Source organism: Salvia miltiorrhiza, chromosome 2, assembly GCF_028751815.1.
Source record: "Salvia miltiorrhiza cultivar Shanhuang (shh) chromosome 2, IMPLAD_Smil_shh, whole genome shotgun sequence".
Taxonomy (NCBI): domain Eukaryota; kingdom Viridiplantae; phylum Streptophyta; class Magnoliopsida; order Lamiales; family Lamiaceae; genus Salvia; species Salvia miltiorrhiza.
The window spans coordinates 67,143,949-67,167,941 of NC_080388.1; the positions used below are offsets into that span (position 1 = coordinate 67,143,949).

General features: G+C 34.1%; 2 protein-coding genes across 4 annotated transcripts in view; one reads left to right on the forward strand and one right to left on the reverse strand.

Annotated features, from left to right (window-relative positions):
• The window catches only part of LOC131007757 (uncharacterized), a 143,762-nt gene that overhangs the window by 50,537 nt on the left and 69,232 nt on the right, over nucleotides 1-23,993 (forward strand). The gene's annotated exons all lie outside the window — the stretch shown is intronic.
• Nucleotides 491-10,847, reverse strand: LOC131007755 (golgin candidate 5). 3 transcript variants are annotated; one of them, XM_057934660.1, is made up of 19 exons: nucleotides 10,179-10,847; nucleotides 8,681-9,699; nucleotides 8,204-8,275; nucleotides 6,963-7,037; nucleotides 5,997-6,111; nucleotides 4,665-4,726; nucleotides 4,521-4,568; nucleotides 3,319-3,603; nucleotides 3,179-3,238; nucleotides 3,007-3,090; nucleotides 2,857-2,922; nucleotides 2,684-2,782; nucleotides 2,389-2,607; nucleotides 2,010-2,127; nucleotides 1,715-1,935; nucleotides 1,523-1,582; nucleotides 1,243-1,356; nucleotides 865-939; nucleotides 491-781 (listed from the first exon to the last, which is right to left on the reverse strand). In XM_057934660.1, exons 1-19 carry the CDS (start codon nucleotides 10,348-10,350, stop codon nucleotides 746-748), a joined length of 3,000 nt encoding a protein of 999 aa, XP_057790643.1. In that variant the 5' UTR covers nucleotides 10,351-10,847; the 3' UTR covers nucleotides 491-745. The 3 variants fall into 3 exon arrangements, with proteins under 3 accessions (XP_057790643.1, XP_057790644.1, XP_057790645.1); XM_057934661.1 differs by having other exon boundaries at nucleotides 8,681-9,678; nucleotides 10,179-10,739; XM_057934662.1 differs by lacking the exons at nucleotides 491-781; nucleotides 865-939 and having other exon boundaries at nucleotides 1,705-1,935.

Sequence of the window (23,993 nt, forward strand, 5' to 3'; positions counted from 1 at the left end):
TTGGGCACGAGACGACCCGGCCGCACATAATAATTGGCGAAACTCAATATATCTCAGCGTTAACTCAACTCTAGAAAAGAAAATTCAAAATTCATAAATAGTGTAAGAACACGTGTCGACAAACAAGATAGAGGGTGCCGGGCACCTTTGTGCGGGGTAGAATTTACCCTCGTTTGTGTATATAACTTCTCAGAAAGTCCACACTCAAAAGAAAAACTTCAACTATGCCCCCACTAATTTTTATTTTCACTAAAATAAAAATAAAAGTAAAAATACTATGTATCTACACCTTCTGTGAAACCTAACTACTTCCACAGGTCGTCTACCCCATTTATTCATCATGTTCGCTCGTATTTCATTTCACCAATGGATACCATTAGAGACACATGAATAAATAGAAAAGAAGAAATAAACAATAAAAACAAAATTTCCCAACAAAGGATCCAACATCTCCATCTCAATCTAAATAATGCTAATAGAAAACGAGATCGTTGCTTGGATCCTCGATGTTTCAACATAATTAAACCAAGTCTATAGAATTCACAATTTGACATCAAGAAATACGACGAATGAACAAATTTTTCGAGCTCAACGTACTGCACACTCTTATAACGTGCTATACAGTATACTCTGATACATTCTAAATCAAATTAACGATAAGGCTTAGAAGTCACAAAACTACAGCCGTATACAATAATTTGTCGTGAAAATGCAACAAATTGCAAGTCTCGAAATCAATACGCTATCATGAAGCAGCCATTGATGAACTTAGTATGTGAATCTGTAAACAGTATTCAGAAAATAGATTAATACGGGAGATGAATGAAATAATCAACATTCCTGAAGGTGATAGAAACACATCACCTTATTCACTAGCAAGTTTACTTGCTCTCTGTACATCTCCTTCAGATCAACAATATCGGCACGGAGTTCTTCCAACTACACAAATTGTCCATTTCAATATCAGATAGGTGTTCACTTTGAATTTTTTGAATGAAAACTAACATAAAACACCTTTGTTTCAATAGGTCCTTTTGATATGGAAATGACTTGAAACAATACTCATAAGAATGCACGTGTCAAAATACGACATGCTTGATAGTGATAAAACTAATGGCTCTGACTTTGATTTGATCTCCAGATAAGTTATTTTTCTTCCGATTCAAACTCATGGATTCAAATGCATCAAGGTGGAATAAAATGGTAAAGTTGGCAAGCTATAAAGGGAACAAGTAGAGATACCTCTTCATCACGTTCCCCCATCAACTCCAGTGCAGCTGAGTGTCTCCTTCTAAGTGCTTCTAATTCTGCTCGTACTCCTGGTAGTGTAGCAGCTTCTGTCCGTAACTTTTCACACTGCAGTGTGCAACCAAAGATAAATCATAGCCATTACAGAAGGTGGATGAATGTTATAAGAGTTCTCTTTTCAGTAACAAGGAGGGTGGACTTTTCAGTTTTAAATCAGATCTTATTTATACTAAGGGGGAACAAGAAAAGAAGAAGAACAACAACAAAACCTCACCTCTGCTGTCAGTTTGACTAATTCCTCTGCAAGTGAGTCACGAATGGATTCCAAAGAAGCCTGATGGATAAAACAACTCCAGTTACTGGAAAGATTCTAAACAGAACACCTTTATATATGGATAATTAAAGAGGCACTCTTGCATATAATGATCACTGAGAGTAGTTAAGTGAACCAGATACCGCTCCATACCAATCTTGAAGCATAAGATGCAAGCTCTCCCTCCTTTTGACGAAGGGCAGCTTCAAAAGTGCTAGATGTCACACTCTTCATATAATATGGACTCATCGCACCATCCCCGGCACTTCTATTTTCAGAAAAGGTTTCAGATGAGCCCAAAGTTGTCTGCAAGAAAAAACTTTCTTCCATACTGCTCAAGCTGCTAGCACTCGAAATCTTACGAGTCAAGTTGCCTGTTGAAGTCGATCGTCAAAATCATCAGTAGATGAAACATATAAGTTGCTTGTGCATAATTGATGGCAAATACCACTATCAAATGCAGCTGACTTCTGCCTAACTATAGGAACTTGATCAGGTACAGTAGAAGACTGAACACGGGCAGCCCTTTCCTGATCCAGTCGAGCAGCCTTTTCTCGCTCTAGTTCCTGTTCAAGTATAATAACCTTATCAATAACTAGCATGTGGAACTAAAACTTGAACTAATATTCAATAATTTATTTAGCCATACAAGGCATTCTCCTAGCACTGTTTTAGATACAGAGCAAACAAAAGGAGCAGTCCAGAAACGTATGATCCGAGAAGCAAAAATAAAAACAAAAAACAGAAACAGAAATTGCAGCATTAAACATCACAAGAACAAAGTCAAGATAAAACATGTTATTTCTGGCCAAAACTAGAAGTGCTACCTGTTGAAGAAGCTCTTGATGCATCAGTGCATCATGCAACTCCTCCTTATGTTTTCTCCTTAGTTCCTTCAGTTCTTCTTCAAGCTGATATGCACGACTTTCATTGGTGTCAGCTTCCTCCTTCAAAGCAAGATATTCCTGCCTATGTTCAGCTGCTTTATGTCTCTCCTTTTCAAGAGATCTTGTCAGCTGTGTCTGCTCAGCTCTAAGGCATGATATCTGCAAAAGTCCTCTACCATAAGCTGATATTCAAGAAAATTAGCAAAGTGACTTAATCAAGTATTAGATTAAATACCTGAGCTTCAAGAACGTTTATTCGAGATAAAGTTTGAGTTAAACGTTCACTGATAGAGCGCTCCTTTTCCTCTGCGGCAGCAGCAGTTGCCTCTGCTTCCTGTATTTATATCAAGAATGAACTCGGGTGCATCAAAAGTGTAATAAGATGTAGGAGGCAAATCGTTCAGGAACCTGAAGCCGTGAGTTTAGAGATCTCTCTACAGCAGCCCAAGCTTCAGCCCTTCTGGTGGCTGTTTCCTGAGATCAATCATTAGACATAAATGAGTACCACGAGGCAAGCAAGTCTAGTCATCTAAATAGATACTGAGCACACAGTAAAACCTGCATTGCTTCAATCTGCCTTAAAAGAGGTCGGGTAGAGTCGGGAACTTGTGTTATTAACTCCTCGCACCTACGTTCACTCGCCTAGAGAAATAATTCCACATTAGATGATAGACATTGAGAAAGCCTTTCGAACAAGAAGAACATCTATCATCAAAATGGCCTAACTCACTTGATATCGTTTTTGAAGATCTTCAATATCCTTACGAAGCATATCTTCTCTAAAAACTGCCTGCAACAGAGTGAAAGGTAACTGTCACTTTAGTATTAGAGGATGAAAGAGTATCCACAGCCTTACTCTGGGAAACTAACCTGCTGTTCCGTTCTGGTCAGTGTTTGCCTTAATCCTTCGAGAGTTTGAACTAGCATACTTTCACGCTCCTCAGCCTCTCTTAGACGACTTTCTAGTTCAGTTCTCGCTTCAGTATTTGCGCGTGCCTCTGCTAATGTTACAGCTTCTTTTGCTGCAGTCAGAGCATTTGTGTAGTATTCTTTTTGAGCTGCAAGTTCAACTTGATGTTTTTCTACAGTTTCTTGGAGTAAAGTTTCAGTTGCTGCCTTGTCTCTTTTTAAGCTCTCTACTGTATTCTCTTCAACCTATTAATGAATATCCACATGAACTCCAATAAGAATGACAAAAAAAAGAAATATAGGTTCTTGTCAAAGAAAAATCCGTCCGGATGTATAGATAACATAGAGTAATTAAGTATAGAAAGATCTTGATGCCAAACGATGGAATGACAACGTCTCTGTTGTATGAAAAGTTTAGTGAGTGCCACGTGGAGAGAACTGTATCCAAAAACTATAAAGAAAGTGATTCATGAATACATCATAACAAAGATAGGATTGCATCCCTTTATTCTGTTTTACAACATTTGCAGCAAGCAAAAAAGAATCAAGTGATTCCAGAATCACATGACACTAGAGATACAAAACAAAGAACCCAACTAAAATGTATTTCAACTGTGTAATAAATATACTAGCTGATATAATGGGACATGAAAAGGGCAATAGTCCAACCACTTCTCATATTGAATTGTATAGATAGTAAATCTTGTTGGGCATTACAATAGTCAGAAAAATTGCAATTTCTGCAGAGGTACTCATAATAAATAGGATCCCATGCCTTAAGGGGAGAATTAGCCTTGATAGATAAAAATAGTAAGGCTAATCCCTTGTTTACTTTGATGGATTGAAACTTTGGGATATCCCAAGGCCCTTGATTATTTCTATCATTTAAGCTAGTTTTGCTTGATTCTTATCCCATTGAAAGGGTGAGATTGGAGAATTCCTACTATTGAGGATAAAAATACTCAATCATGCATCTTATCAATCATGCAAAGTAAACGCCCCCAAGTATCAAAATATATCTATGAACAACGGAAAATTACATGCCTACTTGCACATTCGTATGATGCATAGAAGTGGTAACTCAGCACGATAAGCATATAAAAAAATTAAAAAGACATACATACATACATACATACATATAGATGACACAGAAGAAAAACTACCTGTAGCTTCGTAAGAAATCCTTTCTTCTCTTCCTCAAGCTCTCTGATCTAGCTTTCGATAAAATTTGACAGATGAATTAAAGAGCCAATACAAGTCAGATTGAAAGATCTCACAGAAAAAAAAATGATCCAAAAAATGCACACCTGTGCCCTTAACTTTCTAATATGACCTTCCTGAGCAGCTTGCTTTTTCGAGAGCTGTTCACCTGGAGATTAATGTGGCATCAGAGTTTCAATGCCAGTTGCAATCTAGAAATACTGAAGCATGCATATGAATGATCTCAAAGTAGTGGAACTAGGAAGATGATTTTTAATTTAACTTTAACCTCTTATTGTGAGTAAAAATTGTGTAAACATAGGACAAAACAAGAAGACACATTTGAAAATAGGGCCAGTCCATCAAGCAAGAAAACCCCGTCGAAATGTTCAGTGAAGAGCTCCTTGATTTTTTTTTCTTTTACTTCTTTCTTTTTCCGAGGAAAAAGGTCCTTGATGTTTCTTAATACCCCTTTCATGAAACATCTGTGAGAAGCTATAAGAGCAATAGCAAGGTTTTAAAATGCACTTTAAGCCTCGAGGTGTTTCCCTATGGCCCCGCAAGGCGTAAACCTGGAGGCGGTCCGATGCATAAGACCAAGGCATATTCATAAAAACACATGAAAATTATAACTATAATAATAAAACGCATAGAAACATAGCAAATATATGAAAACACATAAAAACATAAGTTCTTAACTACTTATTACTATAAGTTTTCAAAATCTTAAACTCATGTCTCATAATTATTAGCCATAATCAAATGTACAAGAAGCTCAAATCATTCCCATCTCCATCTTCAGAAAGAGAGCAGGAGACTTCTGCCAGATTCCTTTAGGTTTAGCATTTAGTAGTTCTTTTTCTTGTTTTGATTTGTTAATTAGGGCTTTTATTTTACAGTCCACTTCAAATTGAGACTAAAATCATAAAGCCCATCTATTTTCGGACCTTCAAAACCCATAAAATAGGAAGGAAAAAAAATTACAGCCCTACTGCGAGGCGTGCGCCTCAGCTGGGGCGAGGCGCGCGCGGCGTGCGCCTCGTGAGCATCAGGTGAGGCGCCGCTTCAAGTGCTCTTTCCGGGTGCCTAGCACCAAGACGCACCTCACGAAGGTTTCTTTTAAGCAATGAGTAATAGAGTAAAAATATCTTTAGAACCATTCATGTCAAATTAATTCAAATTAATACAAATTGTCATAAATGCAAATGAAGTATCAAAAGAAAATCACTTAATTCCATCCTCTCTTAAAGACTTCATCTTTTGTTTCTTCTATCTCGGGATTTATCATAGTTGATATAAAATTCTGTGATGTTCATATCAAGATGATTCAGTTTACACTTCCATGTAGCATGGGATATTATTTAAGATGTTTAAAATCACTGATTGATTGAAGTGCATTTAAATCATTGTGCTGCTCCCCCAAAAAAAAAAATTCACACCTTCGGCCATCACTTGGTTGATTATTTCATCCTTTTCTTTCAGGAGAGCTGCAGCATCACTTTTCTTATTTTGTTCTCTACGCAGTGTATCTCTTTCCCTAGTGAGAGCATAAACCTGAAATAAAGGAAGTCTTAACTCCAAAAATATAAAACAAATAACTCATAGAAAATGAGTTGTGGAACTTAGCACGTTAGGCCTGTATAGACCAAATAGCTAGAAGAAATCTGATGTAGTTTATGAGAGATACAAACTAATTGCCAAGACATTATATGTGAGCATGCAAATATAATAAAGATGACCAAACTTGCTCTGACCTAACATATTCCAAAATTGAAGTTTGAACACAATAGATAGATAATGAGACGGTGATTGAATATGCAAGTTAAAATAACAAATGAAACTAGTAGTGCTGATACTATTTCCCTTTTATAAGCTCAATAAGTGTACTGGTTGAAAATTGAAAATATTTAAATGATTAAAATGAACTCTTATCTTCTTAATTCAATGATTCACAGATAGACAAACGATGAAATGAAAAGTCAAGAGAACAATGGAGAAGATGTTTATACTAAGAGAACTTGAAGCAAAACATAAACAATAAGCAGTCAGATAACTCGTTCTAATTCCTAAAAATAAGTCAAAAAATGAAGTATAATATAACCGTTCTCCATAATGTCCTTTTTCATTGTTCAATTTCCATCAAGATCATACAGCAGACTAAGCATTGGACAAGAAACAGACAAATAATATTCAGGGTTATCAGCATGTCGAATGGATGCACATATAGTCAGTTCACCAGGGAAGATATATGGAAAACTTAATTGTATGTGATAGTTCGTAAGTATTTCAAACTTCTACAGGGTTCATCAATATTTTAGTTACAAGAACTTCAGGAGCTACATCAAGTGTACGGCAATCTAGTACTTGAATGTATTCAGTAAGAAGTAAAACATGCAAAAGTATACCTTTCTCTCAAGTACTGCCACCCTTTGATGATACTCCTCTCGTAGAGATTCAATTTCAGCTTCATTTGTTTTTCTCTGGAAATCACTTTAGCCAGTTAATAATTTGTTCATAGATCTGTAAAAATATGTTTGTGTGTAAGTGTGTTAGAAAGCTTTATAGCTGTAACATGTATAAGAATGTGGATAGATGCACATGGATACCTCAGGACACAAACTCAGCACAGTACAAAGACAGCTGAACATGATTAGGTGTTGGTGAGACCACAGGAAAGAAACCAGAAGACATCATATGATATGTTAGATTTAGATATGCAATAAATGCAGAAGGCCCAACTAAACTTGAAAGTTAAAAGCCCGTAATTTGCTATCCAGCTTTCCTTTTAACAATCACCCATGATTAATTTATTTTCTTATATTCTTTTCTCACAGTGCTTCGCATGCCCCAGCTTTACTCGACTCTTAGAATAGACTTGCATGTGCCCCCCTTTTTTTCTGAGAGGTTGCATTTCTTGTAAGAAAACTTTTTAAAACCCTATTCTAGCATTTTCCCTTGCTCTAATTTCAAGTTCTTATACTTGATTGAGTGCGTAGCCTGGTTTCCTGTTTCTGAATTCTAGTCAGAACTCACAAGAAATCTTCTGTTAATTTGCCTATTACCAATTATGCATGCATTGACATTTTGATAGTAGACGTAGAAACCTGGTAATACATGGTATAAAAGCATAGAGTGCATGCTTATTCCAAAGACCAAGATTCACATAGAAAGTCCAGCAGTAAAAAACAAGAGGCCTTATGTTATAGTCAGAGAAAGAACTAATTTGTTGAGGTGCTATCCTGCTTTATCAACTAACATCCATGATTATGGATCACAAATCTGGCAACATACTTATATGTACATGTGAGTCAACTAATGATCGGAAGCAAGATACATCTGCCTGTAAATATCTCATCTCCATCTTTTAAGTCACATGTTAACTCACAACTAGCTGTAGACTGTAGCATATCAAATAATGAAAATCAGCTATCGAGAGTTCATATTCTATCCTGTCAAAAGTGAGGTTCCTGGTGCAACATCTTTAATTAACTGCACCTCTACAAAATCTAATTAATCGGTTATCATGCATGGGTAGCAAATGAATTTCATGACTTCGTACAGTTTTGTCTAAAACCAAAATGTGATAATAAAGCAACAGCAATGTGAGTACAGTAAAAAAATTATAAGGGAAAGAGCAACTACTCACCTTCAATTCATCAATTACAGTTTTTAGCTGCTCGTTTTCATTCATCAACCTTGCAATTTCATCAGCCTTGGCCTGGGAAGTAAAGAGGAAAGGGAGAAGGGTTCTAATTTCTTCTCTTTAAGAAAAATTACAAGAAGACTTTCATATGCATAAAACAAAAGAGAGTAACAAGATCGCTGGATATTCTTAAATGCTGCCTTCACATGTTATAGAATCAAATTCAAAGAGGAACATGACAAAATAAATGTTATAGTAAGGAATATTTGGAGGAATATATTAATTTTGTTCGGGCTTCTTGCTAAAACAGCATTAGAGCCAATTTGTGGGAGAAGCACCTTCCTTAACACACATCAATTGATCAATTCTCTAGTCAATAAAAGTTCTCCATAGAATAAACCCTTTTGTTGTTTGATAAAAGTATGCAACCACACATTTGTACCAGCATATGACACATGCCACAATCCAAAACTTCAATACCTGAGCTTGTCTAGCAGCCCCATGCAATGCAGCTTCCATCATTTTCATTTCCTTCATCACTTTCTCATGTTCAGCCACAGAATCTGCAATATTAGAAGAGTTGCTTGCAGAACTCATCCGTTCCTTTACATTAGTATCTTTTTCCAAGTGCTGCTTGAGTTCAACTGAATCTGAGACAGCATCATTCAGAGGTGTGGCCAAATCTGAGGCTGCTTTTGAAGCTTCCACCTCGTTATATTGTAAACCAGGAAGATTGTCGGTAGAACTATCTTCTGCTTCTACGGTGCTAACAGGAATATCTGAGACATGTGTTTCTCTGCTTTCAGCTGGGCCTTGAGGAGAAGCATCCTGTCTTTGGGCTGGCAAAACATCTTCAACATCTTGTCTTTTGGCATCTTCATCATCTATGCTCTTAGACAAACTAGTAGCATCATCAATATTAGAAAGAGAAGTACTAGCTCCTACTGTATCTCCAGGACTTACGGATTCTGGTTGCAGTGACTCCAACAATGTAGAAGATATTTCTTCTGATCCCTTCTCCTCCTGAGGATCGTCAGTGGATCCAGGTTGCACAGTCTCTGACGATGTAGGAAGTATTTCTTCTAACCTCTCCTCCTCTTGAAGGTTGCTTGTAGATTCTGTATGCTGAACCTCTTCAGATTTTTGTTCAGAAGCTTCAACAGGAGTTGGAGGTGAAACCACTTCAGCTTCACTGTGGTCAGAAGCAGCATTCTCTTTTACCTCACCACTGGTATCCTTTATATCCTCTTCAGATCCCGTTTCCACTTCTGCATTTCTTAATTCTTCCTTTACTTCTTCTCCTCCAGGAATTACTTCACTCGCTTGATTAACTGAATTGTCATCCTCAACTTGTTTCTCCTTGATAGAGGATGTATGATCTAAGGTATCAGACATTTCTGATGACTCGACAGTATCTTCATCACCTCTCTGACCCATCAACCCAATGATAGGTTCGAACAATGCCTTCCTGTCAGAAGCTGAAGGCCATAGACCTGATGCTGTTATTCAGAAACTATGATTATAATTGATTGCCAATCACAACGCGCAATCAACATGCAGACTGTAGTTCAAGAACTACTTCAACTAGATTTACAGAAATGGATGGGAAGCATGTAACTGATTCAAAACTTTATAAGAACCTCTACATATACATCTATGGATACGCAATAAATGTACTAGTAGCATTATGCCCTTGCAAAACCTCAAGGACCTAAAAGCAGCAAACTACAGACACTGATACATTCATCAGCAAAACTTCAAACTTCATAATGATCGACACACAAACGTAATAAATATAAGGCAACAAATATAATTCTCCCGATTTATGTTTAATAGCAAATCTTAAGCTATTTCAAAAGTTAACAATTCTTATCATCTAAATGGACGTCACAAATCAGACGGTAGATCTCATTAACCATGACAACAGCACATTCATTACAAAATGCAACTAATGATCAAAATTTACAAAACAACTTACCCTCACTGTCACTAGCAGCAGCTGCAGCCGCAGCATCAGCATCAGATTTCTCCTCAAGCCCAAGCGCACTATCGAAGTTCTTCTCGATGTTCTTCACACTTTCACTCAGCTTATTCACCGCCCCAGCAAAATCTAAGTTCCCCAACGAGACTTTCCCACTGAACCACGCCATATCTTCAATCAGGCCGCTTGATCCACTCTACCAAATATCGCATTCACATCATCCAAGCTTTTAAACCGATCAAATCACGTGTCACAACCCCCCCGAAAAGAAAAGAAGGAGAGATTTCGCTAAATTGAGATAATCTCTAAAACATTCGAAAAGGAAACAAACCGGAAATGAAGATCGAATGTTGTTTTTATCAGTAATCAGTTTCGGAAATCGCTTAAACGATGTAAAATGGGCTGTGATTTCAGAATCAAATCGGAAATTTGAGAATTGGGGATTTGGAAACTAGGGATCCGTTAATGCGGAGCCCAATTGTAGCTGGATTGCAGAAAAGTGGAGTTTTATTTATTATGGCGATTGAAAATTTGCAGCAGGCTTGATCTGATTCGGTGATAAAAATGAGCAAACGACGTCGTTCCCAACGATTTAACTATAATCACTTTCAGTTGAATTTCAATGGGAAATTACCTTACTTACATTATCCTAAACAGGAAATACCTTTGTTGACATATCGTATTCGTAGATGGGATTTAAAAGTGATTTTATTACTCCACTTATTTACGTTTCAAATCCATTTTAGTTATACTTTGTTGCGATAATTGGATATCTTTATATCTTTAAAAAGCAAAGTAAATGTAAATAACTTCAATTGCAAGGATATAATTGGAATTGAGAGAAAAAAAATACACCCGCTACCTAATATACTAACTACCGAAAATATTGAAAAAAAAAAACTGTCAAAGTGATGATATGTTTCAATACTAGCGTAATGGTATTGCCTTGGTACGTGAAACATTTATACAAATATTAAGTTTAAATAATAATAATAATAATAATAATAATAATAATAATAATAATAATAATAATTTATTTCTATACATTTTTTGTTGTCAGTTAAAAAGTGACATAATGAAAATCTCAAGCCCTTTTTTTCTTCAATCAGTGATGTTAGGATGAAGAATGTCAAAATGTAAATTTATTTATACACAGAGAAAGGATCAGAATTTCAAAAGAAATAACAGAAGTGGCAAGAAGGGACGTTCTGTTGATGAACACACTATCAAATTCATTTAACTATAAAATTTGAAGTATATTTTATAGTTAAAATTTATATACTTCAAATTTTATAGTTAAATGAATTTTATTGAACCAAAAGTTATAAGAGATAAATAAAATCATACATGTTTGAATTTGTTCAAAAAATTTGATGCTTTTTTAAATATGATAACTTTTTTTGTTTTCTATTAATGTATGTATTTTTTTGAGTAAAATTTTGGAATAGCCAAAATGAATCATAAAACACAAATTATGGCCACTCATTGAAAAAACATAAATTTTGGCCATTTTTATAGCTTTGGGACGTTTTTGCCCTTAATTGGGCGGACTGGGTAGGGTCAGGAGCGCGGGTCGCGTGCCGGGTAGGATCAGGCACGCGGGTCGGGTTAGGCACTTATGGCACTAATAGTGCCATAAGTGCCAACGAATTTTTTTTTTACTCCCCCCGCCCTATCTACCCCCAGACCCCCGACCCCACCCACCCCCAAGCCAAAAAAAAAAATTGCTCCCCCTAGATAAAAATAAATCAAATTTTACTTTTGTTATTTTATTTTATGGCACTAATAGTGCCATAAATGCCAACGAAAATCCAAAATAAAATAAAGTAAAATGATCTTTTTAGCACTTATGGCACTATTAGTGCCATAAGTGCCAAACATGCAGAACTAATATAGAAACAACAACATCATCTAAACCCTAAATGAATAATCTAAACCCTAAATGGATAATCTAAACCCTAGGGGAAGTGTTTAAAAAGTTCCTTTTGGCTTGAGGGTGGGTGGGGTCGGGGGTCTGGGGGGGTAGACATGGCAGGGGGAGTAAAAAAAAATTCTGTTGGCACTTATGGCACTAATAGTGCCATAAGTGCCTAACCCGACCCGCGTGCCTGATCCTACCCGGCACGCGACCCGCGCTCCTGACCCTACCCAGTCCGCCCAATTAGGGGTATATTAGGCATATTGCCTAATTAATGGCCATAATTTGTGTTTTTTCAATTAGTGGCCAAATATTGTGTTTGCATGTTCAATGTGGCCATTTGACACCATTGTTTCTATTTTTTTTGTATTCGTACAATTATCTTTTATAAGTACTAAATTAAGTTTGGATATTTTACGTGTCTATTAATATTTCAAAATAATGTGTTGAGATATGGTCTGTCAAGGACCAATATGCTTAATAACAACTATTTTTATACCTTAAATTGTGAAGATCTTCGATGGAATTATAGTTTCACTGAATAAATTTTTGGTCCAGAGTTTGAATCTCATAGGTTGAATTTAATTAAGCATTTTCACAACAAATTCATAATTTACGTAACGAATTCATAGATAACTTATTTTTTTGATCATAAATCTGATTTAATTTGTGTAATTATATAAACTCCCTATATAAATGATATTATACCTATATATAAACACATGTTATATTTTTTATACGAATTATTTAGGTTATATTAAAATATTAGATCACTTTACAAATAATAAATTTGGTATAAAATTTTAATTTTATTAGTTTATATTAATATTATAAAGCATATATATACACAACTTACGTGATGAGGATGAAATTGGGCACTTAAATATATTCAAATCTAACTTCAGCGAAAATACGAAACATCAAGATAAAGCCGCAGATCTGAGGCTAAAGGGGAATCAGAATAAAAGTGGGAAGTGAAAGATTTATATTATAACTACATAAATGCAAATTTTAAACACGCTGCAACCAACTATTTGCACTTCTCAAATATTATTATTTGGGCCTTGAAACTAGACTAAATGGGTCTTAGTATGTATCTAATTAATAGACTATAAATAGACCCCCTAAGATTAAATGTAAACAAGTCCTTCCATAGGAGGAAATCAAATAAACAAATGTTATCTTCTTTTTTGCGCACTCAATTTCTTTGTTCTTAGCTCTTAACTCGATTTTCTTCAATTTTTCATAAATTTGCCGTTGAATCTAATACCCAACTCAACATTACGCGAATCTAAAATTATATTTGTCGCGCATAGCGCGGGAGGTACACTAGTCATCTAAATAAACGACGACGACAATAATAATTTGAATAATTTAAAAGGGGTATTGATTTATAAATATTTGAATTTTTCTCATTTTTTAATTTTGCACTCCAATTTTAAAATTTGTCTATAAATACTTAAACTTTATATTCTTTTTTATTTTGCACATTAACGAATTATTACCCCCAAACAGTTGCTAACATAGCAGTCGGATGAACATAAAAATTTGAAGTGCATAATCAAGCAGATTAATTTGTTGTCAATATGGGATCTAAAACATATAATTGTAAGGTTTGGGATGTCAATTCGACTATCATGTCTGCAATAATTTGGGGATAAATATTCGTCGGATGCAAAATCATAAAGAATATAAAGCCTAGGTATTTATAGACAAATTTTAAAATTGGTGCGTAAAATTATAAAATAGGAAAAGTTCGAGTATTTACATGCCAATATCCCTAATAATAATAATAATAATAATAATAATAATAATAATATTTATATATAGGGGAGGGTTAAAATAAAAACACTTCTTAAAATATAAAATATAAACAATTTTCAGCCCTTAGATCATCAAGATCTACGGTTGATTCGTAACCCTGTTGAATGAATTCGTGGTCATGAGTTCGAATCCCAAAGGTAACAAAAATTTATTTTTCACAATTCGTAACCCTGTTGGATGAATTCATACGTGTTCTACATAAAATTCATACATTGAAAAATATTTTTATTTTTATTTTAAGAAGTGTTTTCACGGTAGTCATTTCCTATATATATATATATATAAAGGATCATGTGATAACTACATCTTTTTGTGAGAACGGAGAACTATGAACAAATACATAAAATACATGAATAAAAGACAGTAAGATCTGAACATCTTTATTCATGTATTTTTTATTTATAATAACGCTCAGAAACACATAAAAAGATGTTCAAATTTGTCTTTTATTAATGTATTTTATGCATTTGTTTATGACTCTTCGTTCTCACAAAAAGATGCAGTTCTCACCTGGTCCTAACCCTATATATATATATATATATATATATATATATATATATATATATATATAGTCGGTTTTAAGCATGAATATTAAGTATATGTGATTTAAGCACATAGTGAGTTATTTATAATAAAATTAAAATTAATTTTCTAAGGTATTTATATCAAATCAAGAAATAAAATGAATGTATAGAGTAATTTTTTGCGGTGTCTTGTGTAATCTATGAATTAAGTTGAAAGTGTTTGTTATTTGTTGAGTAACTTAAAATGAAATGGGATATTTTAAATGGCACCGAAGTGAAATATTTCAAATGGGATGGTATAGTAATATAAACAATAAAACATTGAAAAATGGAGAAAATTATATGTAGGCTTGTGGGTTAATGGCCGGGCCCGTATAATTTGTATGCTCGTACATGTACAAGTCTCAAACTCGATGTGGAAAATAATTTTAATACTTCATACATCTCTGAAAATTGTGACCTTATTATTATATTGGGACGTCCCTAAAAGTTGTGACATTTCTTTATTTTAAAATGACCCCACAAACTTTCTCTCTCACTATTTACAAAAAGGTGTGCATTCCAATCTCCACTCGAACACAACTATCACACTTTTTAAAAAAATCGTGTCATTCCCATTGAGTCATAATTTTTAGGAACAGAGGGAGTACTTATTTTTGTCACAAACCTGTATAGTAATACACGTTAATTACCCAAATTCGTTTGAATTTTATGAATTTAAGTTGTTATAGCAATTAGTTATATATCCTGAAGACTTGAACATTACATAGTAAAAATTATTATTGTCTTTGTATACGAAACATCTTCTTAAGGGGAGTGGACACGAATTTTAAGAAAAGCAAGTTGTGTATTTTTTTATTTTATTTTTGATAAATTACTTCAGTAAATAAAGAAATTCAAAGACCGCGCGACGAATGACTCGAATCCAGGACCTCAGTTCTTGGACAATAACCTCCTACTGCTATGCCAACACACGCACACAATAAGTTGTGTATTTGACAAGTGAAAAAATAGTCCAACAAATTAGAAAAAGTAATACTCTTTTCGTCCCGCGAAACTTGATCAGTATTCCTTTTCGGGTTGTCTCGAGAAACTTGATCATTATTCTTATATGGTAATTTTTTTCCCTTTATTCACATTTTCACTTTTTCACCTACCACACTTAACACACTAAATATTAGCTCCTCAAAACCCGTGCAGAAAATAAAGTGATCAAGTTTCGCGGGACAAGGGAATAATAGTTAATAGGGTTATTTCTAAAAATGATGGGTTTGTAAGTAGGGGTGAGAAGATAGGGTTCGGGTATAGGGTACCCGATTACCCGACCCGAAAAAATCGAGTATCGGGTACCCTATACCCGAAAAATTAGGGGTCGGGGTCGGGGTCGGGGTCGGGTATTTAGGGTGTAAAAATATCGGGTATCGGGTATACCCGAAATACCCGATTTTTAATTAAGAATATTTTAAATTATTTAATTAAATTTAATTAAAAAAAACTGAAATTAAGATTAATTTTCAATTTTAAGTTTGACCTACTGCCCCCAATTCGGTCCTTCCTTCCTTTCCTTTCACTCCACCCGCCGCCCCACTCCAGAAATCAGACCCCCACCCTGCCACCCAGCTGCCGGCGCCCCTCATCAGCCGTCGGCCCGTCGCCATTTCACAGACCCCCAGGCCCACTCGTACCCAGGCCACCTTTGTTCTGTCGTTCCGACGTCGCACGCCCACACCCAGTCGCCCACTCGCTCCCAGGCCCCCCAGTCCCACCGCCGCCACTCTCAGTCGCCCCGTCGTTCCGCCGCCGCAGCTGCGCCACCCCTGAGTTCCGACAACAGCGATATGCTTCTTTTTCTTCTTGTTTTTTTTTTCTTTCTTTTATACAGATTTCTTATTGGTTCTTGCCTTCTTGGACTTGGTTCTTCTTGGTTCCAATTTTTTGTTTATTCCTTTACGACTTCCTAAATTCAGGTAATTTAGGGTACCCGAATACCCGACTCGGGTACCCGAGTCGGGTATTAGGGTACTCGATTTTGTAATCGGGTTCGGGGTTGGGTATAGGGTTTGAGGCTTATTCGGGATCGGGTACTCGATTTTTTCGGGTAGGGTACCCGATCCCGACCCGATTCCCAGCCCTATTTGTAAGGATGATAGTTAATGGAATTATTTCCAAAATTAAATTAGAAAGATGTTTTGTGAATAGACAAAAATAAAAAATTTAGAAGACATTTCATAGATAGAGAGAGTAAAAGACTATAAAGTGGATAAATTTTGACATAGGCATGTCAAACGGTCAATCAATGTTTCAAGTTTACAATATGTTTATAATTTATACACTCGTATATATAGTACGCTACTAAAAAAACGCTCATATTGACCAGTAATTTTACATTGTCTATGTACCAAAATCAGCAAGATATATAGTGGTATTATGTATGAGTGCACTCATACATAATGCATACTATTACCTATGCTATGTATATGCAGGGCTGGCCCTTTGATTAGGCCCAAGGGGCAATGGCCTAAGGGCCCCAAATTTAGGGGGCCCACAAAAATATAAAGCCCATTAGTATTAGTAGCCTAATTAAAAAAAATTATCTATAATCTAACCTATTTCTAATCAGCGAAACAGCAGCAACGTCTCTCTCTCTCTCTTTTATTTCTTTCCATTGCTTAATAGCTACAAGTCTAACGTCTCTCTTCTCTCCCAATTCTCCAATCGCGCTGCTCTGCTGCTCAATTCATTCCGATTTTCTGTGCTAATTGCGTTTGCCCATCCATCTCTCTCTCATTCTATTTTCAATTAAAATTTGCTCCATTTGCAATTTGCTTGCTTGCTGCTCGCTGCGCTGCGCTGCTCAGCCTTTGCTCCGGCGGTCGGGCCTCGGCTGCCTCTGCGGCTCTGCCTGGGCTGAAATTAAAGGGTATTTTCTTCTCTGCTCAGCTCAGCCTTTGCAGGCTTGCAGCTTTGCTTCATTTTCGAAAGAGGAAGGTATTTTTTTATTATTATTTACAAGAATTCAGATGAGGTATTTTATTAGTTTGTAAGACTATAAAATGAACTTGAGAATTTTGAATTTTTGTTGGGTATGACTATATGGCATAATATATTGAACAAAACAAATTTGATTAGCAAAAAACTACAATCTAAAGATATGCAAATTGATGTTGCAATAGTTATCTTGAAAGGTTTGATTTCTTATTTTGAAAAATATAGAGAGGAAGGTTTTCAGTCGGCCTTGACATTAGCTAAGGACCTTGCATCTAAAATGGAAATTGATCATATTTTTCCACCAAAACGTGTGATTCGTAGGAAGAAACAATTTGATGAAAGTTGTCAAGAAGAGATTTCATTATCTGATGAGGAGTCTTTTAGGATCAATTATTTTATTGTTATAGTGGATGATAACACTCATGTTTCCATGGTTTTTAGTGTTCTTATGATGTTAATTTTATAGGAAATTGAGTGTTGGATGATTGTTTTGTGCTTAAATTATTTTATCTTGTGAAATATGTTACTTTCTCGTACTTTGATGAATTTTACAGAAATATGGAGTTCGAATTTGGACTGTTGATCTTAATGAAAGTTGTAGTTCGTCTCGATACGAGTTTGTAGGCGCAAACGGTTCGCAAATCCGAGTTCGGACGAGGAAGATATGGCCGAAACAAGAAAGTCGCGCACAGCAGTGAATAGTGCCCGACGGGAATTTCCGAATTTTCGGGATTTTGCGGGATTTTCGGATTTTATCAGTATTTTCGAGCTCTACACTGTATTTATCTCCTGTGCCTATATATAGGTCCTTTCCCTGACCTATTAGACACATCTTTTCACATCTCTTTACCTCTTTTCATATTTTTCAGTTTTAGACTTAGGATTTTAATGCTTTCATAGATTAGATTTCTTTTCCTGCAAGATTCAAGATTCAAGCTGTTCATCCAGAATTTCTTCCGGGTTTTATCTATTTTATTTATTTCAATTGCTTTCTTTTATTTATGCTTTTATTTTATTTTATGATGTCCAGCTAGTTATTTCATCTGAACCTAGGGTTTGTACATAGCTGATTAATTATGTGTGTATGATTTATTGATATCAATTTGCCCTCCAACTTGTGATTCATGATTCCTGGTGCTTAATTTCTTGTGAATTATTTGGCCAATAATTTACATGTCTAGCTGTTCAGTTTGAGTCTTGAATGCGATAATTGTTCAGCCGATTCAGGAATGCATGTTATAGTAGTAGCCTTGACACTTGAATGGGATAGGTGAAACTATAGGGAGCTATTCTTTGTGTACGCTTGGGAGTTAATTTATTCCTTGGAGTCTTGAATGTGAAGGGGGTAAATTAATCTACTTTCATAGGTGTTCGTTAGAGAAGCTTGTGAATAGTTTTGTGATCTTTCATCAGGGTTGGATTAAATTGGTAATTGAATCAATAGATTAAATGCATGTAGTTAATTAGTAAAAGTGCATCCCTAGGTCAGAGTCTTTTAATATTTGATTTATTTATCATTGTTTTTCTGCTGTTTAGATTTTATTTTATTAAGTTGAGTATTTGATTCACCGTATTATTTGCTTTGCCTGTCTACTGTGAGTGTCTGTTTAGGGAATAGTTAGAGTAATTTCGTTTATCAGTCCCTGTGGATACGATACTCGGTTACCAATTTTTGCTACAATTGCACCGTGTTAGTTGTGATATTTTGTTGCTAATAAATTAGTGATCAGTGGATATTGCTATTTTATCTTTAAAGACTAGATTTGAACAATTGACAATTTTTGAAGATATTTTTGGCTTTTTGTTTCCTCATAAGATGTTATCTTTATGGGATGGTGATAAATTGCATAAATGTTGTGTTAAGCTTCAAGATGCTCTGAAACATAATGATAAATTTGACATTGAGGCTGAATATTTATATTCTGAATTGCAAGTGCTACAAATGTGTTTACCATCTGAAACAAAGTCTCTTGGTGAGGTTCTTGAGTTTGTTAAAGTTTCAGATTGCTTTCCTAATGTTTCTATTGCATATAGAATATTGTTGACTATACCAGTTACTGTAGCTTCAGCATAAAGAAGTTTTTCAAAATTAAAATTGATAAAATCATATTTGCGTTCTACTATGTCTCAAGAAAGGTTGAATGGATTAGCGGTTTTATGCATTGAACATGAGGTATTAGAAAAGCTTGATCTTGAAGAAATTATTGATGATTTTGCGTCTCAAAATGCTAGAAGATCTAAGTTATTTTTATAATTATTTTATCATTGTTTTCTAGTTTATTCCACTTTATGGTCAATGTTGCAGGTTTACAGCTATCTCAAATTTGCTACAACTTCTCGAAGCTTCTTCTTTTAGGGGCCCCTTTTTTTCCTTTTCGCCTAGGGCCCCCGAAATGTCAGGGCCGGCCCTGTGTATACGTAACGATAATATGAGTTCTACGTAACACATTTTTTACCATCTTCATAATGTAATATAATTTGTGTATTTAATAATAAAAAATAAGTTTAATTCAAAAATAAAATAAAAAATAAGTTATAATAGAAACAAAAAATGTATAATAATATTTCTCCATCCACAAAAAAGATTTCACTTACTCGTTTTTATTTATCCATGAATAAAAAGATTACCAACTTCTTGTTTTTATTTTTTCCTAAAATTTGTAAAATGAATTTTGATTCAATATTAGAAAATTATACTTATCAATTCACTTATATGTGTTTTTAATCCAATACTTAACATGAAATATTTAGATATAAAAATTAAAAAATGATAATTATTTAACAAAAATGTGCATCTTTATATCTTTAGTATATTAGTTATTATGTATGTCGATGTTGAAATGTCACTTATTTATGTGTGTACTTGTTTGTTACAAATATAATATTGTCAAAATAGATATATTAATTATTTTTTAAAAATAAAATTTCAAGCCCGACTAGTCTGGTGGGCTAGCCCGAAACCAAAAAATTTAGGATTAGCGTTGCAAATTTCCTATTCGATTAGTTCACACCCAATGACCCAAATAACCCGATAACTTGGTAGGTCTAGCTCATCGATTCATATCCCTACTTTTGTTTTATTTAAAATAACTTGAACAATTTTATCAAAGTCCATGTACAATATACAATGAGACTATTTTTCGTGAATAAATTGAGTATATGGTAGCTTTTCTATTAAAGGTACGTTTACTTTGATGGGAAATTAGATAAAAAGTACATTTTCACCAAATTTTCACTATTTTCACATGTTTACTATGCTGGAAAATTTTCTCCAGGCATTGTCGAATGTTTTATCGGAAAGCTCATTTTCACTCATTTTATCTATAATGTTGGGTAATATTATCATATGGTAAAGGTATGAAAATATTTTCTCATCCTTTCATCTCTAGTAGACATATGATAAAAAAAGAAGAAACTCGTGGGCTGACCCAATTAATCCTGAGAGAGTTAGGGTTGAAATTTTTTCAACTCAATAAAATTTACAGCCCGAATAGCCCGACATCCGATATAGTTGGCCCAAAAATAACCCAAAATCCTATGACCCGAAAATAATGTGTTCTCTTGATTATATACAATTTTTCTCGTTATTTGATTTTCAACTTCATTACTTTGCTTTTGAAAATAGTATAATAAAAAAAAATTCCATAAGTTTGTGAAATGTATTTTGAGTTATATTAGAAAGTTATACTCATAATTTAACTTTTATTTATTTTTAATCCAAATACTTAACATAAAATATTTAGATGTAAAATGACTCAACCCAAAACACCTAAGGGATTGACTCGCAATCGTACGAGGTCGTCCTAGTGTAATAAGCTAACCCAAGTCGTCTCTCAAGGAAGGCTAAACAGGGCTCTGATCATGCTACGCACAGAAAAACAGGAAATAAACCTAAACACTCTAATCACAAGTTGGGTCTGATACTATCTCGCTCTCTTGTTCACCAAAACGTAATTGAAAGGAAGCATATAACGTTAACTAGGCAATAGATAAGTAGCAACTAAGAACGTAGTGATAAACACTAACAACTAGGGTTGTAATCTAAGACTCCAAAACAAACGAATATGAAATCATAATCATCGATCAACCACTATCTAGGCATGGGAACAAAGTCAAGCATCAAATTCAATGAGAACATTAATCGCCATTAGAGAGATTCCTTAACATACGCAATTAAAAGGAAATTCAGCAAGCAAATCAAACGACGAACTAACTAGGCACTAAAGTTATCAAGGATCAATCACATCACGGACACTCATCTAAGAACTCTCATTCATCAAGCAAATAAACAACCAAGAAAAATCCAATGGAACTCAGTAAACTAAAATAAGAAATCAAGTGGGTTCTTACAATGAGTACGATCCAAAACTTCAATCCAACGTAATGTAAACTGACATGATCTTTAATCCAACGAATCCAAAAGATGTTTAATGATGTTTAAATTACTCAAAAACTAGGGAAACAAAGGTGAAAATCGCTAGGAGGCTGCTGGAGTCGAGAGTCCCCAAGAAAACCCTAAAAAAAGGGTTTTAAACCAAATTTCGTAACTGCCATTTTTTCGTGGGCGGCGGTCGCCGCCTCCCTACGGCGCTGCCGCCTACCCCCTTTGTGGTCCATCTCCAAACATAAGCAGGCGGGCGCCGCCAGGCGGCGGTGGCTGCTCCGAAAATCTTCAAAAAGGCCTCCAATACTTCCAAAAATCGCCCGAGAACCTGGCAACCTGCAAGTGACACCCAAGTGCTCGAAAAACAAACGAGCAAGTAAAAACAGATACCAAAAAGCGCAGAGTATGCTCGAAAGAGTACTAAAACATACATAAATGACGCTCAGAAATGAGGTAAACATAACATTTAAAAAATATAATTATTTAATAAAAATATTGCATCTTTATATTTTAAAGAGTTACTACATATTAGTTATTATGCAAGTCGATGTTAAAATGTTATTTATTTATGCGTGTATTTGTTTATTATAAATATAATATTGTCAATAAAAATATACTCCATCCGTCCCATTTATTTTGGCACATTTGTTTTGGGCACAGAAATTAAGAATAAATGATTAAGAGTGTAAAGTGAGTAGAGATCACTTATTTTATGTGTGTAGATGTGGTAGGGACCACATACTATTTGGGGAAAATGTCATTATAAATGAAAAAAAACTAAGAAGAAAAGTGTGCCAAGATAAGTGGAACGGATGAAGTATTAGTTAATTTTTAAAAACAATTTTTCAAACCCGACTAATTCGATGGGATAGTTTTAAATTCGAATGTTTATAGTTAATATTGGAAATTTCTAATCCAATTTTTTTTTCAACCCGAATAGCCCGTATCCAAATATTCCGATAATTAAATAGGACTCCTTATTCTTAACTTCCGTGCCCAAAATAAAAGTGTCAAGTGAGACGAAGGGAGTATAGTATATTATTAGAGTAGTGCTATTTGGACAAAATTTATCCAGACAAACAATAAAGTTAAAAATATTTAAAAATCTATTTATTTATAAAGTTTGATTCAAGTTTAAAAGAATTTAGTTAGTTTTATTGTTTTATTCATATTATAATTTTTTTTCGTAACTTTTTAACATTTTTTTTGTTGTTTTATTTGTAATTTGTGTACTTTAAAAATAATAATAATTAAAAAAATTATTAAAAAATTACAAAAAAATTACATATAAAGAAAATAATAAAAATAGTTAAATTCTATTTTATTTTGAATGAAAATTTTTAAATAAATTTATTTTATTAATTACTATATTATATTCGGACAAATTTCGTCCAAATAGCATCTATATATTATAGCAAAATAAATCTTATCCTACGTGGCATCTTATAATCACTTCATTCTAATTTTTCTCAATTCTCATTTATTCTTATTTATTTATACATTTCTAATCAATTTTTACATTATAGCAAAATAAATCATATCCTACATGGCATCGTATAATCATTTAATTCTAATTTTCCTCAATTCTCATTCATTCTTATTTATTTATACATTTCTAATCAATTTTTACATTTAAAAATTATTAAATAATTATATAAATTTATAGATAAATTCTATACTAGTATTAAATAATCGTATAAAACTATTAGATAAAGTCTGTACTATTAAATAATCGTATAAAAAACTATTAGATAAATTCAACATATCCATTTAATTATAAATCCTACATATCCATCTGATTATCAGAACCATTATATAACTACATTAGTATGTGGCATCGTATAATCACTTCATTCTAATTTTCCTCAATTCTCATTCATTCTTATTTATTTATACATTTCTAATCAATTTTTACATTTTAAAACTATGAAATAATCATATAAATTTATAGATAAATTTTATACAATTAAATAATAGTATAAAACTATTAGATAAAGTCTGTACTATTAAATAATCGTATAAAACTATTAGATAAATCCAACATATTCATTTAATTATAAATCCTACATATCAATTTGATTATCGGAACCATTATATAACTCACGGCCTTCTATTTTTCCAGCCAAATTAAAAAACATTAGCACTTCGAAGGTCCATTCGTCTGTTTTCAAACG